This window comes from Falco punctatus, assembly GCF_963210335.1.
Source record: "Falco punctatus genome assembly, chromosome: 8".
Taxonomy (NCBI): domain Eukaryota; kingdom Metazoa; phylum Chordata; class Aves; order Falconiformes; family Falconidae; genus Falco; species Falco punctatus.
In genome coordinates, this window is record NC_137588.1 from 28,333,009 (window position 1) to 28,350,884 (window position 17,876).

Sequence of the window (17,876 nt, forward strand, 5' to 3'; positions counted from 1 at the left end):
GGAGTAATGAGTGTTCAATCGAGGATTTTTCTAAATAACAAATAAAGTGATATGCAACAGGAGGTTTCTTCTTTTCTTATTCCAACAGCAGAGGGATTAGTACAGGCAATGAACTCTGGGAATGATTTTCATTCTCACCCTTATAATACAATTGTCTTGTTAAATGCCAGAAAATGAAATCTGTACTTTCGAAAACTGGATTTTGACAACTCTGCTGTTGACAGAGTAATGCAGTCTCTGCTGTGATGTGCCTAGATGACAGATGGCTTATTTTTCCTTTTTAAAATATGTATTTACTCATCTGATAAAGAACGTGTTATTTCCATAGCTAGCTTTAAAATTACTTTTACCGCAATGTCACCTAAATGGATGTTTGGGAGAGATCCTTCCATTACACATGGGGATTAGAAAATTTCCTACCATCCAAGCTGAGGCTTCCCCCAGCTGAGGTATGAAAGGTCATGTCAGCCCGTCCTCCCCTGCCGCTTCCCTGCTGAGGTTTGAAGGCGGCTGCGTCAGTCACGCACCCCAGCAGCCCCTGCCCAGTGCTGGTGCTGGGTGACCTGCAAGTCCTGCTGGTGTAAGGAAGCAGTCAGGGAGACCTATGCTATTTTAAGAGCAGTGTTGGAGAGAAAGAAGAAATCAAAGCTTGAAGGACACCATGCAAAGCATGGTATTTCAGCCTTGCTTTTGAAAGTACTGGTGTCCCTCTGGTGATGGTCACACCTGACACAGGTAGGCTTCAAAAATTCAGTCCCCACATACTCTGTTCTGCAGTAAAGTCCCAAAGTGGAATATTCTCTGCATTGTTTATAAGGAAATGTCAGGCAAAGGGAAAAGATTTTTTAAAATAAACACCATTGAGAAATGCAGATGTACAATTTACAGATACACAAATTGAAGGGAAAGCATTAATAAGGCAGTAACTTATTACAAAATAAAAAATGAAAATTCATATGCCAGAAGCATGGTGCGAACAAAAATATGCAGGAATACCAAGTACGGCACTGAAGGCTTGATGAACATTAAACATGTTTTGTTTAGTCAAAGAATACCATTGTGTTTAAATACACATGTAAACAACTTATTCCAAGAATCTCAGACAGGAAAATTGGCTACTCAGGACATGCAAATTACATGACCAGAATCACTGTTCGACATCTGGCAAGACAAACTCTCAGAACCCCATTTGCTCAACCAGCAAACTGTGTACACATCCCCCCACGCTGGAACACAGGAGGAGAGAATTACCAAAACCATGGCTGGTGCTTAAGATGCAGCTCCAGTACTGCTAACAATCTGGCTGAAGCTATATTAAGCTTTTCAGATAAAAAATGATATATGCAATAAGTGTATTAATATTAAAAAGTAAGTTTTCAAAGCCTGAAGTTATGTTAAGTTTATGTCATATCATTGACTATATGACACTTCTATTATTGGATGGTTCTTTCCTCCAGCAATTACCTAGGCCCATAAGACACATGCCTGTATGTGCAAGACAGATCACACACCAAAGCAAATATCCAGAATTAAATTACATTCTTCTAATTATCAGCTTGTAAGGCTTTGGGACATGTTGACTTCCCCTGAACATGAAGAATAAAACCATTATTTTATATTTCTCATCATCTTTTATATCAACGTTCAGCCCTCTTTAGAACAAAAAAATATACCCAAGACTGAAGGGCATCTGAAAACTATCATATATAAAAATAATAGAAATACAGAAGGGGAAGATGTGGCTTTCTAAGGGACTAACATAACTCATAGAGAAGATTACTAATCATTACCTTGCAATAAAGTTATAACATTCTGTATCTCAGGGCCATTTTACACTGGTCTACTGCTTTCACTATGAGATGATAATTACAAACACTATGAGAGAGATGACTATGCAAGATTTAAACTACGAACTTTCAATTAAAAATATTTTGTATAAATATAACCTGTAACTCTTGTCCCTCTGTTTCTCTTTCTCTTTCCCCCTATAATTCTGATCTAGCTTCAGTTGCCTACTGTATGTCTAAGCTAAGACAGCCTCCCTCTATAGATGACAGACACTGGCATGTTTCAGAGGTGGTCCATGAACTTACCATGGACAACACACCTCACAGTAAGATTTGTCAAATTCTGAAAATAGCTCACACTCTGCTATATATATAGAGAAAGAGCAGACATCTTAGAATAGATGTCACAGTATCAGAGAGAAAAAAAAAAAAAAAAAAAAAAGAGCTGAATCCCACCCAGGCCTTTTTCCCAAGCTGTGTACCAACATCAGTTTTTCTATCCAGAAAAGAAAACAGAAAACAAATACATTATTATCTATTTTGCTATGGTTCACACATGTGATTACATAAATTATCCTCTCCTATCTATTTACATTATATCAGACTACTCCAGTACCTGCTGGATCAGTAGGCTACCCACCACACTGCAGAAAAGGGGAAAGTTTTTATCATTAAAAAGGCTTCAGCTAAGCTAATCTTCCAACCTATTTAAATGCAAGCTGTGTGAAGCACATTTAAAAGATAAACCAAAAAGCAAAACCATGCATTTTACAGACTTGAGATAAGATTGTATCCTCAAAGCACTGTCTTAGCTACCAGCTCAAGTAGCAGTAAGCAAACAGTAGTTTCAAAGGAAAGAACCCGTACCATTTCAATAGATGCTATAGATCACATACTTACAAATTGGATCTTATTCCCAAAAGAAGTGGAGAAACTAAAGCACAAAAAAGTCATACACGAGCAAATGTAACTCACCTACCATTGGCTTAATATCATACAGGGTTATTCCATGACTCCTAGATTTCCCAAAATGCAGGTACTGAAATGGGTACCCAGGGACAATCAGCACAAGTTCTAAATTTCCTACCAAATTGCATGTTCACATGCATTTGTGACAGCAAGGCGCTAATACATGCTTTGGAGTTTCACAGTTACAAATAGTACACAGATGAAAACACAACTGCTCATCAGTGCTGTGACTAGCCAGCAAGATGATGGTAATTGCACTGGAAGCTGGAATGATGACAGATAAATCCAAATCCACTTTCCACACTGGAAGAAAAATAAAAACAAACAAACAAACAAACAAAAAAAAACCAAACCAAAACCCAAACCAACCAATCAACCAAAAATCCTAAAAATCCAAAAAAAAGACTTGGAAGATATTGATAACATTCCATTGTGTCAGCTTGTGAAGGAGGATTAGCCATGACTAAACAGAGAAATGGACTTATGCATCTGGCAATAAGCTTTGCAAGAAATAACCCGTTTAGAAAACATTCAGGCTCTTCCATATGTTATTGAAACCCAGGAAACACCAGCGGGTTTTAGCACGATTTTGCCTGTATTTACAGCTATGTTCAGAGGAGAACAGAAGCAGGACCAGATGAGACTTCAGGGTGAAACTTGTCTGCCACAGAATAGCTATTTAGTGGGACATGCCCCCCCGCCCCTCCCCTTTCGGTGGTGGACCTTCATCTGAATCAGGTAGATTGCCACACCTCCTGTGACAGTTTAGGAGCTTTCAAGATTAGAAGGGACTTTGAGCAACCAGAAGGGTAGCTGAGGTTTGCAGAAAACTGACTGCCTCTAGGAAAATTATATTAAGACCATCTTTAGATCTAGCTAGCTCTTTGTATGTGTCTTGAGATGTACCCGTTTGCTTCATCCACACATCTTGAATTTCAACTATACCCATTTTCAGTCATAACAGACAAAATCTTGTCCCACATATCTGACACATTCATACAAACACTGTCCCAGCTGTTTCTTCTATCAGCTTACTGTTCTGCCCGGCCACTGTCTACTTCGTCTCTGTTGCATCAAATGTAAACTATGTATCTTTGCTTTTACGGCACATTCCCAACCTATCTACTTGTCATGATTCTGGCATTTGCCTTGTCAAAAATGTCAAATTCCTTTGGCGATAGCCTTATACTTTTAAAACAAGCAAATGATTGTGTTCTCCCATGTCATCCCTTCATGCATGCAAGCATTGAATTTCTTCCACTTATTTATCTCTGCCTTATGATTTTTGCCTACAAGAAAGCCTAGCAATAACTATGTACCTGGTAGACTGAAACTGCCAACTATGATGCTGTTGAAGACTTTCTGGCACTACATCACCTGTGCCAGCCTGTTTTTTCCCCCCTCAGAAACTTAACTGCAAACTCTTTGGAGAAAGGACAGTCTGTGTTGTTAGTTGCTCCTCACAGCAGGATCTAGTGTGGTCCATGAATACTTGGAAGAAACCAGTAAGATTGCTTATGTATCAAACACAAAACTTATTTCAACACTTTACAGATTATGACAGTAAGTTAGGGACAGTGTATCTTCAGATCTCAGTTCTTAGAATGGTAAGGTCACCCAGTCTCAGCTGGTAAAACATAAACCAATTCTGTTTTGTAGATGTATGTTATGTAGTTCTTCCTGAAAGCAAGACAAAGAATGGATCTTTTTATATTGTTCAACCAGTGGCACCCATGTCTTATAACCACCACACCAAAAAGAGGTGAAAAATACACTGATGCAACTCAGACAGAAAAGAAATCCAGCTGACAATGAAACTATTCACACTATGTTTGACTTGCAGTAGATTGCCAGTTAAATCTTTCCACTGTGGCTGCATGGACTTGGGTCTGAAGGGCAGTTTAATAAAATAAATGGCCTCTCCAAAATGGTATGAGTTCTGTTTCAGGCCTGTCAGCCTGAGTGTTCTAGTAAAAATCAAAATCTGTTGAGATAATATTTCAAACCTTAAGAAATTAGATCTTTTACTTTGATAGAACTACACTGAATTAAATGATTGGAAGAGTTGCCTGTACATCGAGGATATTCTCGAGTTATGCTGTGATCAAATCTGCTGCTTTCATTCACCTGGTACAAGGTACTCCTGTACGTCAACCGCTATCACCTGAAAGTGATAACGTCTCTTGTTCTGTATGTTTCTTATCAAGAGTCTGCATTTGCCTGCTAGCTTTGAAATGGTTTCATCACACATTTCAAGCACACGAATGCACTCCTCCAAACTAATGTTGCTGTTTATCAGTGTTGCTTGGCTTACAGGGCAGCTGACTCTACAATCTAGCTGGAATCAAATTAGCTGTTGATTATATGGTTGTAAATAAGCTGAGCAGCTGAATAGCTGTACATCACATGTGTGCACAGCTTGATCTGCTGGGAAGTCTTAACACAAGATCTACATGAGAAAGTTTCAGAGTAGTTTTTATGTAAATGGACCTTAAATAACTGTAGCTATGAATATGCCTTTGAGAGTACAGACATGAGTTCACAGAATCAGGAGGCTTCACTAGCTCCCTGCAAATGTCTATGGTGAAAAATAGTCCTGAACCAGTCCTCCATAGTGATGAGATGGTCTCCTTTGGACACTAACCACACTGAGCTGGCACGTACATTGTGAGCCTCAGGCCCTAAGCTAATACAACAGGGGCAGATGTAGCCTAGAGGTCAGCGTCCCCAATTGCCTTTGATGGTCAATAACGATATGCCTCTTCCTTCCCCAGGGAGCCTCTCCCTTCTCACCAACTGATTTAGCCACCTAGTTTTGTACCTACCATCAGCTGGTGTAAATACTCTGCTATGATCTCAATCATCGCATGTACTCTGGGTTGGATTTGGAGGTTTTGAGGAGGGGTGATGCCTTTTAGAATGACAAAAACATTACACAAAAGGTAAAACTTCTTTTCAAAACTATAAACTCAGCATTTTCCTTCCCATCCTTCATCTGGCTTGGCACAACTTCTGCACCAAACCCTTAGCTTCCTTTGTGCTTACAATGTAGAGTTCAGGTGATGAATCTATGAATAGACCTCTCAACAGCCTCTCCTGTCAGCTGCAGACCCCACACCACAAATGATTTCACCATTAATTAGCAAACCATTAAAGTCTCCAGAATTGCAGTACGGTTGCCAATATTCTCAGCTTCAAACCACTAAGTACCTTTTCTTCTTTCCTGCTTTTTAGCTGAACAGGGAAAAAAAAGCATCTCTCACCAATCTGATCCTAGCTGTGGCCCAAGTACTCATCAAATACCTGGAGTGGTTATAGTTGTCTTCCTGGAATTGTTATTCTTACTCACTCTTTTTTTTTTCCTCTTTATTTCAAGTGATAGAACAGGAAGTTTGCCTTCATTTTCTAACTATTTTCCCTTTTAGTCAGCTGTACAAACAGGCTTGATTTTGGCTTCCCCTTTCTCTCCTCTGTTTTTCATTAGAATCCCCAGCATGTTGTGCCTCTACTGTGACACTTTAAAACCAACTTTTAACCACCTTAATATTCCTTTTACTGTGGATTTCAGTAGCTGAATGGTTCCTGTACTGCCACTGTTTCAGATACTGTATCCTTGCTAATAGCAGCAGACTAAATAATAGCCAAGAAAAATTCCGAAAATATAAATTGTTGAAAACTGGATTCTGGCAACATGAACTTTCAGATAATCTAAACCCAAAGAAACCCATGGTACCAAAATTAGCATACAGCCCCAAACAGAGATTAAAATCACCCAGCTCAGCTCCAACTAAATGTTTAATGACCAATGGTATCTACAATGTGTATGTAACATAAATGAATTAAAGATTCTCCAAAAATGTGGAAAATAAGTTACAATAATCTGGTTTTGTTTTCTCTATAATATTTGTCAAGAAACATACATATTTGCAAATGGATTTCTGTGTATTTCCAACCCAATTCCTGACTTTTTCATGACAAGGTTCATGTCAGGACATGCTACGTCCTATAATATGATATGAACTCTCTCAAAGCTCCTCTCTAGTTTATGTGCACCTTGATGTACCAGTTGTAGTACAAAACACTGTACATGTGGGTTTACTTACAGTTATGACAGGTAGCTCCCATGTAGCCTGTATCATTACAATCACAGTAAAAGGTGGTCCAGGACTGAAAACATTTTCCTCCGTGCTCACAGTAGTTGGGTAAACATCTAATTGGAGAGAGTTTTTTAAAAAATAATACCAATTAATTATAAACATTTATGTAAAAAATATGTGCTTGAAAAAATAATTATATAACTGTCTCAACTCCACATTCAGGCAAGAGCTTCCGAGGGCTGAATCACTGTGTAATACCCAAAATAATTATTTATTCTTCTGCTATGTGATTCACTTCCAATATCAGCACCTGTGGACAGCCACATCAATGTGCGTAGGTAAAGCTGCTCTCAGTAAACACCCCACTGCTCCTCCATTGTTAGCAATTAAGTTGTCAGAAACTTTCTGAGCACAGACAGGGACAAGGAGCAGGTGAAAATGCTTTTGAAATCTTGTTTCAAAGGATAGTCCTCTGTTTTCTGATGAAACAGGCATCATTGCTATCAGATTTAGTCTGAGTTACATTTGTGATAACACAAACAGCATGACAATCTCAGAAGTGAGGGGAAAAGTATGCTTCAGTTATGAGTTCTGTACTCTCTCTTCTTTCCCTCATTTTAGTTGATATGCCTATAAAGTATTATCGTGAAGCAAATTATTAAAAGAAGAAAGAGGCATAACAGCACCCAGCTTGGGAAGTGAACAGAAACAAAAGCCGTGAGACATAAATTCAATCTCCAGGACAACAAGTGAATTCTGATCTGAACTACACTGCTGTAAATGCAGGCAGTGCAAAGGAGCTACATCAGCCTAAATGGAAACAGACATTGTTCCATTTTTTGCCTTTTCTCCCTGAACATTTCCCCCCCCCCTTACTGAATATTAGATAATCTCTTTTACACTATATGTTTGACTTTTGAAAAATGAGTAACTTGTTTATGTGATGGGTGGGTGGATAGAAAGCAGGCAATCAATTTGTATCTTACACACCAGCACTCCATTAGGCTTTGCTTTGTGGTAAATTGAGCTTCAAAATCCTTTTTATGGCCCAGATCTGTCAGTGGTGCTAGTGGTGAAGTCACTGATGCTACCTAGATTTGTACTTGCTGAAGACATGGTATTATTGTAGTTCATCTTATCCCTGGAAAATGTTCTTGCACTTAAGCGTGCATATTGCCTTCAACTATGGCTTTCAATCTGTTTCTCCAAGGATCCTTACAATTAAAACACATTTCATGCATGTAAGCAGAAAACCTGTATGTCACTAACAACCATCATCTTCACCAGCCTCCTGAGCCCTATCAGCCAAGCATTCATAAACTAACTTGTGACCAAGGCTGTTTAGAGGTGCCAAACACTGATAACTCAAGAAACCTGTTTATGCACATAGAGGCCAATCAGTCTCCTGTGTCCTCAGCCTGCTGTGTTGCAAGGAAGGGCATACCTACACAGTCACCTGTATAACTGTGAGTCTGGGGCTCGTTCTAGAACTCAGGTCTACTTGATCTCTATTTATACCATTGTGCACAAAATTATAAAGATCATATAAAATACTATTTTTATTAATGCTTACTCAGTTATTATATTAATTATTCAAATACTAGAGACATATGCAATTAAAGAATAAACTAGGTTATTGATAAATATCTGTAACACCTTTTAAAACAATTATAACATGTATTGGTCTGATAAAAATCATTGTTATGGCTTCTATTAATGACTGGGTTCAAATACAAGATGAGGAAAGACAATGGGAAAGACACGCTTGGTTTTCTATCTCATCAGGGAGCTTTTTCCAGTGCTGCAGAGAACACTTTGTTTCTAAAAGCAAGAAAGACACACAGGGGAGGGCCAAACCTGTTACTTTTGCTCCGTATTTACAAGGCAGGAAGTCTGAGAAGGGATGAGATTTTGGGCTTTAATGGTACAGTCAGAAATCATCTGCCAGAGCCTAACACCCTGCTGGTACAAGTGACAACCCAGCAAGCCCCTCTTGCCATCACATACTCGTGGCAATAGTGAGGAGAGATTTAGAGGCTTTGGGCTGATGCTGAAGAAAACAAGACCAGCCTACAGGGTGGCACAAAGGACTGGCTGTTGCATCATCTACGCCCAGCTACTCTCTACAGGACCGTGCCATGTCCCTCAAACCAGAACTCCCCAACAGCTTTGGTCCCAGAGGCTGCAGAAGCAGCACGGCGTTTCAACAGCTCTATGGCAGCATATATGAATTTGCCTGTATGAGTGGATTTGCTCATATTTGTGCTTTGGTCATGCCTGTCCTTGCCCACAGCACATCACCTTTACTTTTATCTACTATTTAGTGATAAATGTTCATTCATGTCACCTGTACAACAGCAGCAGTTAATATTTACACCACAGAGGTGCTTGCGACAAGAAACATCTGATGTTAGAAAAGCTCTTTGGAGAGGTAAAAAGAACAGCACTGTGTTATTAACATAACTTACATCATCACTGTAATGGACAAATATGCTTTCTGCCTATTTTCAGCTACCTTTTATTAATTAACCCAGTGCAGTAGAGCTAATTATTAGTCATCTGTGGTTTGGCAAAGGCCTGCATCAAAGGCTTAGCCACATTTATTCCCTTAAAACAGTTTCCTTTTAAAGGCTTTACAGAGTTGAAGGTCACTTTTCATTTCTACTTGTCTTACAAATACAGACACTTTTTCTTCCCCCAATAATGCACAAAACACAAGTCAAACAAGCTACCTAAGCTTTTAATGATATTCATAAATTCAGAATTAAACCTTTTTTATTCCTTAGTCTATTTGCTTTAATTAGCACCAACCACACTGATCTTGTTTTTGGTCAGATAACTAACCTTTCTAAGAGCTTATGAAACAAATTTCTTTGCAACTCTAATAATTACCATAATCCCATTCTAGCTGAGCAGTTGTGTCTTCATTAGAAGCAAAATTTACCCTGTCAGAGAACTCAAAATTAAGAAATAGCTATGATTAAAATAAATCAATGCAAGGATAGATCATGGGTTGTTCCGTTTGCTAACTGTCCGGGATCCTCATGTTGAAGGATTTAAATACCTCTAATTTAAAATATAGATTAATATTTGCATTCTAGTAGAATCAAGCAATTTTACCAAAAAAAGCAGTGGTATCATAGCAGGTTTCATAGCTAGATATCTGCAGCAGGCAACTCCTGACCTATTTGCAATTGAAATGAACAAACAGATCAATTCATTTTTTTGCAAGTATCATAAATGGGACACTTTGAAATGTAATGATTTGCCTAAGACAGTTTGTGACAGACCAGGGACTCTATCTTCCAGATTCCAGATTAATTTACAGAATATATCTTGGTGAATGAATCCTATAAAAAAATAAATGAAGCAAATAAATTTTTGCCTCCTTTAGCCAAGCTGGAAAACACACACCTTAGCCATCTAAGCAAGCAATACGCAGAGCCTGCACAAAAGCATTCACTGTCCTTAGACGACGAAATCTTCACCTCCAAAATTGTGCACGTACTTCCTTTGAATTCAAAGGACAAACTGCATAGAAGTTAGAGGGCAAAATTTGGCCCTTTGATGGGAATGATGAAGAAATAACAATGACAAAGTTACTTGAGTAGGAACACTGACAGAGTTCTGCACATTTGATGTTACACTTGACTGGAAATAAACCCAGTACTTTCAGTAAGCACCTCTCAGATTTTGTTATAGTCAGCACAACACATCCTGCCTTGCACCACTCCTCTTTTTTTTCTCTTTATTTAGGAAGAATAGGAACTATGAGAGAAAGAAAAAAGAAGCACACACCCTAAATATTAACACTGTCAATACACATAATTTTGAGACAACCACTACGTCCCTAAAATTCAACAATGCCAAAATAAGAAAACACATGAAATTTAGAAGTTTTTCTATCAAGAAAGAATTTGCCTAAATATTACCTCAAATTCATTTTATTTCAGCATGTTTTCCTATTTATGGGCTACAGCTAGTTCAGGTATAATTAACAAAATATAACATTAACATGGATGACTTCATATATATACATATATGATGAAACTCATGGTGTTACTGTAACAGCCTGTACTTTGCTTCAGTAAAATGGCGTCTTTCCACTAAATTCAACAGATTGAGGCCAACTGCAACATCATGGATTTTTCCCCTGCTCTGCTGAGCCATAAATCTGTGAGATTCCTCGCCAAATGTTATTTTAGATACAAGAAGTGAGTTCAAGGGGAGACCATACAAGTGTTTTGAAGAGAAATCCACTAAAATTACTACATAGACAACTTGTAACAACTTCAGGGATTTACGAATGGGAAAACAAATAAAGATCGGAGAACACTGGAAAAGAAAGAACCACAGGAGCACATCCCACTCTTATTTTCCCCTGGATGTCCATTTGTGGCAAGATAGTGGGCTAGGTATCCTTAACAAAAAGGAGAAAAGAGAACTACCAGAACCAGAGGGAGGAAGGGAGAGAGTAAACCCAATGTTAAGATAGGTGGCAAAAGGGTTAACGCTCTCCACATCTTTGGTTTTCCTCAACACACATTCCCTCCTCATCACCACACCTCTCAACTTCTCTCTCCTCTTGCAAGTTTAGAATACTCAACAACTTTTAAAAAAGTGTTGTGGTACACTTTAGTTTCTTTGGGTCTTTAAGCCATTTACATTTTCTTCCCTAAATTTATTACATTCTGTGAAGTCATGGAGTACTAACAGAACAAGAGTAACATCAAGAAAGACTGTTATTCTTTTCCACGCTGGAAAGGAATTTGTTACAAAGGTAAGTTTTTCTTCTTCCTGTGATTTGCACAACTTGATGTCTAAACCTTTAAAATATTGTATTATTTCTGTTGTTGGACACCTTGCTCCTCAGACTCTGTACTTGCACACCACTGTGCGACCAACATTCAGAAGATCTGAACATCAATACCAACTGCCCTCCAGCTTGTGGCTGGGACAGAACTGTGGGAGGAGGTTGTGCTGGGATTAGCACAAGTGAAGGGAAAAGAGCCTGTTATATATGCCTTAGATAAAAGGCATTTTTTAAAGGTTTGATTGCTTTGTTGTTAGAACACCTACATTTTTAATAGAGGTAAATGTGCTGACAGTTTGGTTTGGCATCAACAGAAAGGATTTTATATAAATAAATTTGAAAATGAAAAAAAAAACAAATAAACCATCCTGTACAGACAGCTGTTCCATTTAGAATTCATCATTTTACAAAACAAAAGCAGAAAAGCCATCTGCAAAAATCAAACAAACAAACAAGGACAGGATATTATATCCTACATGCATCCCTGTAGCAGGCCTTTAATTTACCATGGGGTTGCACATCCCATGAATTTTGACTCTAAAGGAATAGCAATGGAGGTGAACTCTATTCAGGTCCCCCCAGAAATTCAATTCCACATTCAAGCTAGATTCCAAAAGCCACTTAAATAGCCCCCTACCAACCTTCAAACTGCCCTTTTCCTCCACAGGGATCTCATGCAGGGCAAATCCCCTCTCCAACGCTAGTGGGAAGCTCCTCCACCCTGTATCAAAGACAAAAACTATCTCCAGCTCCAGCATCTTCCCACATGCACAAGTCACCGCAGTTATAGGAAGGAGTCCACCCTGCTCAAGCCAGTTCTGTAGTTACCCCTTACAGCATTTACTAAACACAGTTTTAAGGAACAGATCAGCACTGTTCTTATTCACTTTGCAGTGCCATCAGGTAAAGGAGATTTATCTGGAAAAGAACAAGACTAAATTAAAACATGATCTGTCTCCAATCCATATGCGGTGATGTGACTGTGGCAGATGAATCCATCTTTATTTTCCTCTGCAACAGTATTTCTAAAGACCAGTGCACCCTTCATGGGCCTGAATTTTTGTTTTCCACAGCTGGTCTTGCATGTATGAAACAAAGTCAGGGAAAACAAAACACCTTAAAATTAAGGCAGGGCAGGCAAAACCAACTCATGGCACTGTCCAAATAATCTTAAACATTCCCTTTCATTCACATTAAAAAAATCACAAAGGACAGAAAACTCCTTGTTCAAAGGTAGCATCTTCCACTGTAACTGCCTGTTTTTACAGAGACTGCTTTCTACAAACATATTCTTATTTTATAACCACCACAGACCATGCCCACCTGACAGCACAAAGCTCATATACCAGTCCAAGAGCAGGGAATTCTTCTACGTGGTTTTATTACCCTCCATTGTCAGTGAGCTCTTAAACTGTCAGAGAGGGAAGCTCTGTCATTACCTGCATTACCCAGCTAGGTTTAAACAGTAGAACAGATAAGGGAGGACGGTCTTCAGATTTTAATTCCAGCATCTAGGGTTTAGGTGTTTGTGGGTTTGGATTTTTAAAATCATGCTCAGTTTTTCTGCATCCTGCCTTTCCACTCCAAAATTTGTGTGGAATTATTGACAGGTTTCCAAGACTCACACTCCAAAATTAGCTACCTGCAATGGTTTAATTACATTAGTTAGCAGGTCTAATTGGTGATGCAGGTGCATACTTTTGGGAAGGACCCAAGGGGTTCTTCAACTCTCATAGAACGTCATGTATCCCTCTATATTTTAAGACTATTTTTTCCACACCGTATATTGATCTTTACAAGGGATTAAGTCATTAAGAAGCCTTTTTCACCTTTTCCTTCCCTGTCATGTAACACAGTTCGGATTTAAGATATTTTGCCCCTTCCATTTCCACGTCACTATTTCACTTCAGTTTTACTACAGAGAAAGAGGGAAAAGATAAACTCTGTAAGGAAAATTTGATGAAAAAGAAAGAGACATTTCTAACAATATTGTAATTGTTGCTGCATAAACACAAAGCAAATTGTCAGTGTTTTGCAAGGTACCAACACAAGCATAAGAAAGGGAAACTTTTTGAAAATCTGTCCATAATTTCCTTAATTAAAATAGAAACTGAAAGGAGACATGAAGCTTCAGTGTGCCCTGTGCTATTTGTAAACATGTCCACTGGAGCCTACACTTGAAACCAGCAAGAGACACAAAAGGTGAGGAGGAAAATACTTACAGCACTGAAGTGATCTTTTTAAGGTGACATAAAAGATCAGAAGAACTATAACCTGGACCATCAGATCCTTCTAACTAGGCAGGACAGCCTCTCATGTATGTAGCATTTAATGGAACAATTCTAGAAAAAGATCCAGATATTCCAGCACCTGAAGGTGTGCAGTTTAAATGCTTTGTTTTGGATGATTCGGATGATGGACATATTGGTAGGCAATATTCTAATCTACTTTGAGATTTACCCCAAATCAGAAAGGTTTTAAAAAAGGACAGATGACAGCCCTTTTTATGTCTTTAATTCATCCCAGCTTTGATCAGCATCCAAATTCAAGGAGTGTGATCTAAAAACATCCAACTCATTGCTATAAAACCAAGAAGGGAATCATAAGAGGATTTCCTGAGGAAAAAAAAATATAATCTGGACTATGAAATAATTACAATTTCTGCAGAGAAGACATTAAATACTGAAAATAGGGATACTAGAGAAAATGAAAAGAATGGATGCCAAATTGTGGGTGGTGTGGTTTTTTTTCTATTATTATTCATTCTTTCTGCAATGCACTGCAGGTATTTATGTGGAGGTGAATGCAATATTAAGTGTTTGCTTTTTCAATCCCAGCCTGGGACTGTAATAATTAAAATTAAAACTCACTGGGCATAATTAGCCAGGGTATTTTTTCATTTGCATGGCCAACTTTGAGGGGAAAAAAAAACAACATATGAAGTTTGGCTTCTGCTGCAGGGCATACATTAAATCTTAGAGGAGATTGGGGAAATGCGAAAAGAGACTGCTTTCATCAGATTTATCCTAACACCTTTCACCTGCAATAGTAATTAATTTCCCAAAGGCCTATTTTGACAGTACAACACATGAAGCAATGTTAAGTTCCATACTAAAAGGAAAGGAGTAAAAAGTAAAAATTTATTAGTTCTTATGAGCAAAAATTGATTGTAAAATCTAATGGAATCTACAAAGGAAATAGGCATAAAGCAGGATTTAAAAGGTCAGCTCTATTAGCAAGAAAAAAGAACACTTTAAGCTAATTTATTTCTAAAATATTTAGAAAATATCCGAAGAAGTTTCTCAGTTAAAACATGGGTAGGGATAAAAGGATAGAGACTAAGGATGTTATTTGTGCTCCGTAACTCAAGTAGTACAGAGAAACAAACTCATGAATCAACTCAGTATGCTTCTCCCTAATGAGGTAAGCTGTTAACGCCAATCCCATTGCAGCGATTATTATGTATACCACATGCTGCTCTCTCCATTTGTATTTGCTAGGAGAACTGGAATATGCAGATGAATCTTGGTTTAATAAGGACAGCAATATCAGTGTGTGTTTGTGTCTGCCCGCTGATGCTAGAGATGAAACATCGCCAGGATTTATAAGAAAACATCTGAGGTCAGGTTTGTGTTCCTCATTGCAGATCTCTGGAATTCCCACGATGTCCTGCAAGATGCGCTATCCATCCATCCGCCAAGGTGGATTGATTCAACGTGAATCTTTTTTTTTTTTTTTTTTTTTTTTCCCTTCCCCCTCCCCCAGGTCACTTCAGGGAACTGAAGTTCCCAGTGTTGTCCTTGACAAGTACTGTCAGTATTTGCTATAGCAAGGGCAGGGTGCCAGCCAAGTAAAAATAGGACAACTCAGTCAAAGCTTCATCAGCACAAAATCAACATGAACTGCAGCAATCAGATTAAAGTACGCTAGCAGCTGTAGACAGGGAGAGCAACACATGCATTTATCTATGTCTTCACGTGAATCTGAGCCTAAAGGAAAGCAGGCTCTGACTATCCTCGTAGTTCATTTTTGAATAATGACATGTTCAACATATAAATGGCCTCCTTAATCCCAATAATACCTGGTCATATACTCAAGCACAAATAGTATATAGAACTTACGACAATATAACTATGGGTGTACACCACCTTGTGCTTCCGCATCTGCCTTAGCTCTACTTCTGTCCAGGTAAACTTTGCTACCAAAAAGTCAATAATTTCAACTTCTTTCAGCCCTGGCAGGAATAGCAGAATCATATGAAATTTCAGGCTTCTAAACAGACATTTCTCTGTCACTGGCCAACTTATATACCACATTCTTTTCGATGGTGGTTGAGGAGTTCAAAAGCATTTATGTAACCAGCACCATTGTTAAGGATGTGTCTCAAGAGGATGTGACACATTTAAGGATATGCCTCAAAAGCCTGGTGGAAGCAATCATTTGTCTAGCACCATCCTGAGGGGCAAAGGAGACTATTTCCATGAGAGGTGTCAAGTCAGAGGAAAATTACGCCAGTTTTCCCCTTATGACAGCTGTTTGGCACAAGCTATCCCAACTGCAACACCTCCTAAGCACTTCTCTTTACAGAGTTTGGGGAACTGGTAGGAGAAGCCACACCAGATCTTACTTCTTTGTGTACACATGGAGTGCAAGAACTCCTGGAAATGGAATTTTCTTCTTTGTAACTAACACCGCACACACCAGTTTGTCCCACTGCATGCAGGAAGTGAATGAGATTAATCAGCTCGTGCCTTCAGGCTGCAGGCAACACCACAGCCCTTGCTGCTATATTCCAAGGGGGTACATCTGCTATAGGAGCAGACAGCCTTGCTCGGCTCAAAGGGAGCATCTGTGCCATATGATGAAGGGCTGGAAATCCACAGTGTTTCTGGACTGAGGTTTAATGATTTTCTGGCACATTTTCCTAATATCCATGGCAACTCTTGTGCTGCAGTATCCCTTGAGCCCAAATTCCTACATCTATTCTCTGAACAGGATGCCAACCACAGCAAACACCCAACTCAGCTTCAGGACTGAAGCTAGTATTTCTAGTCCCAAAACATGATTCCAGCCAATTGCTGAACGGGAAATCCCAAAGCTTCTCAACAGCATGGCCAAATTCTCAGCATCTGCATATTTGTTTTCCTACCCATTTCATTTATTTTTAAATGAGAGGCTGCCTGAATTCCCTCCAGGCTATGCCTTCTATTGTTTGCCCACACACAGACAGAATCACACCCCTACTATTCCACTGCCATGTAGAAAGAGAAAACACAGTGCAGAAAGTATTGGTATGTAGCAGAATTCACAGTCAGATACCAATGTATTTTGAGATTAGTACAGCTATGACAGGGTATATTTTGGTTTTGAACAATGAAGGTACAAAAAGCTGCTCATAATGAAAATGATGTTTTTTTAAAAAGTAAGGAATGTGGGTTTACTAGTCCAAAAATTATCATCTCCCTCTGGATTTCACTTCAGGTCAACAGTGCCTCTCCTCCAATTTCCTTAATCTGACAGTGTCACAGCAAAGATGCTGATGAAATAATTTTAAGAGCATCCCACTGAACACTTTGCCAGCTTCCAGCAATCTGTGGCTTATGGATTCATGTATGCTTTATTGGCTTTCTCCTTTATACTTGACCTCTGCAGCATCTAACAACATCCAATTTGATGCTGTGTAAGATTCGAATTTGTAAGAAACAGCAAACTCTTGTTTATTATTCACCTCCTTCATGCTGCTCCTCATCGTACAACCCTGCCTAGCTCTCTCTTCTCCAGGCTGAAGAGTCTTAGCCTATTTAATCTCTCCTAGTAGAGAACAGTTTGTGGCACACAAAAGAACCGTGTCAGTTTTAGAAACAGCCGAGAGGTCTGAATGACAGACTCTTATAGTCAGAACTGCACACAGCACCACCTCTGAGTGGCCCAGAGAGGACATACTTCTTGGGAAAGGCTGGTCAGGCCAAGGTTGAAGTCAGTGAATACATCCAACTGGATTTGCATTTAATCTTTTAGCAATTGAAATACAGGTTGCAAAGGAATCAGCACCCAGTTGTTAGCTTGATTTACTAAGGGGAAGATGTTCCTAGTTACAGTCTCTGCTTTCTCCCAACAGCTTACAAACTTCTCACTCTCATTTTGACCACACCTGAAAGAGGGACAGACACCTGAAATCCAAGAAGTCAGAGGATCTTGTTAAAATAGAAA

General features: G+C 38.9%; 1 protein-coding gene across 5 annotated transcripts in view; it reads right to left on the reverse strand.

The window, feature by feature from the left end:
• CNTNAP5 (contactin associated protein family member 5) overlaps positions 1–17,876 on the reverse strand; it is a 318,700-nt gene that overhangs the window by 110,699 nt on the left and 190,125 nt on the right. For all 5 annotated transcript variants that reach the window (XR_013929928.1, XM_080398712.1, XM_080398711.1 and 2 more), the window contains one exon: positions 6,860–6,966. Coding sequence is in view for 4 of the 5 variants with exons in the window: in XM_080398712.1 (XP_080254838.1) it covers positions 6,860–6,966 (107 nt within the window). In the remaining variant the exon portion in view is untranslated. The remainder of the gene's footprint in view (positions 1–6,859; positions 6,967–17,876) is intronic.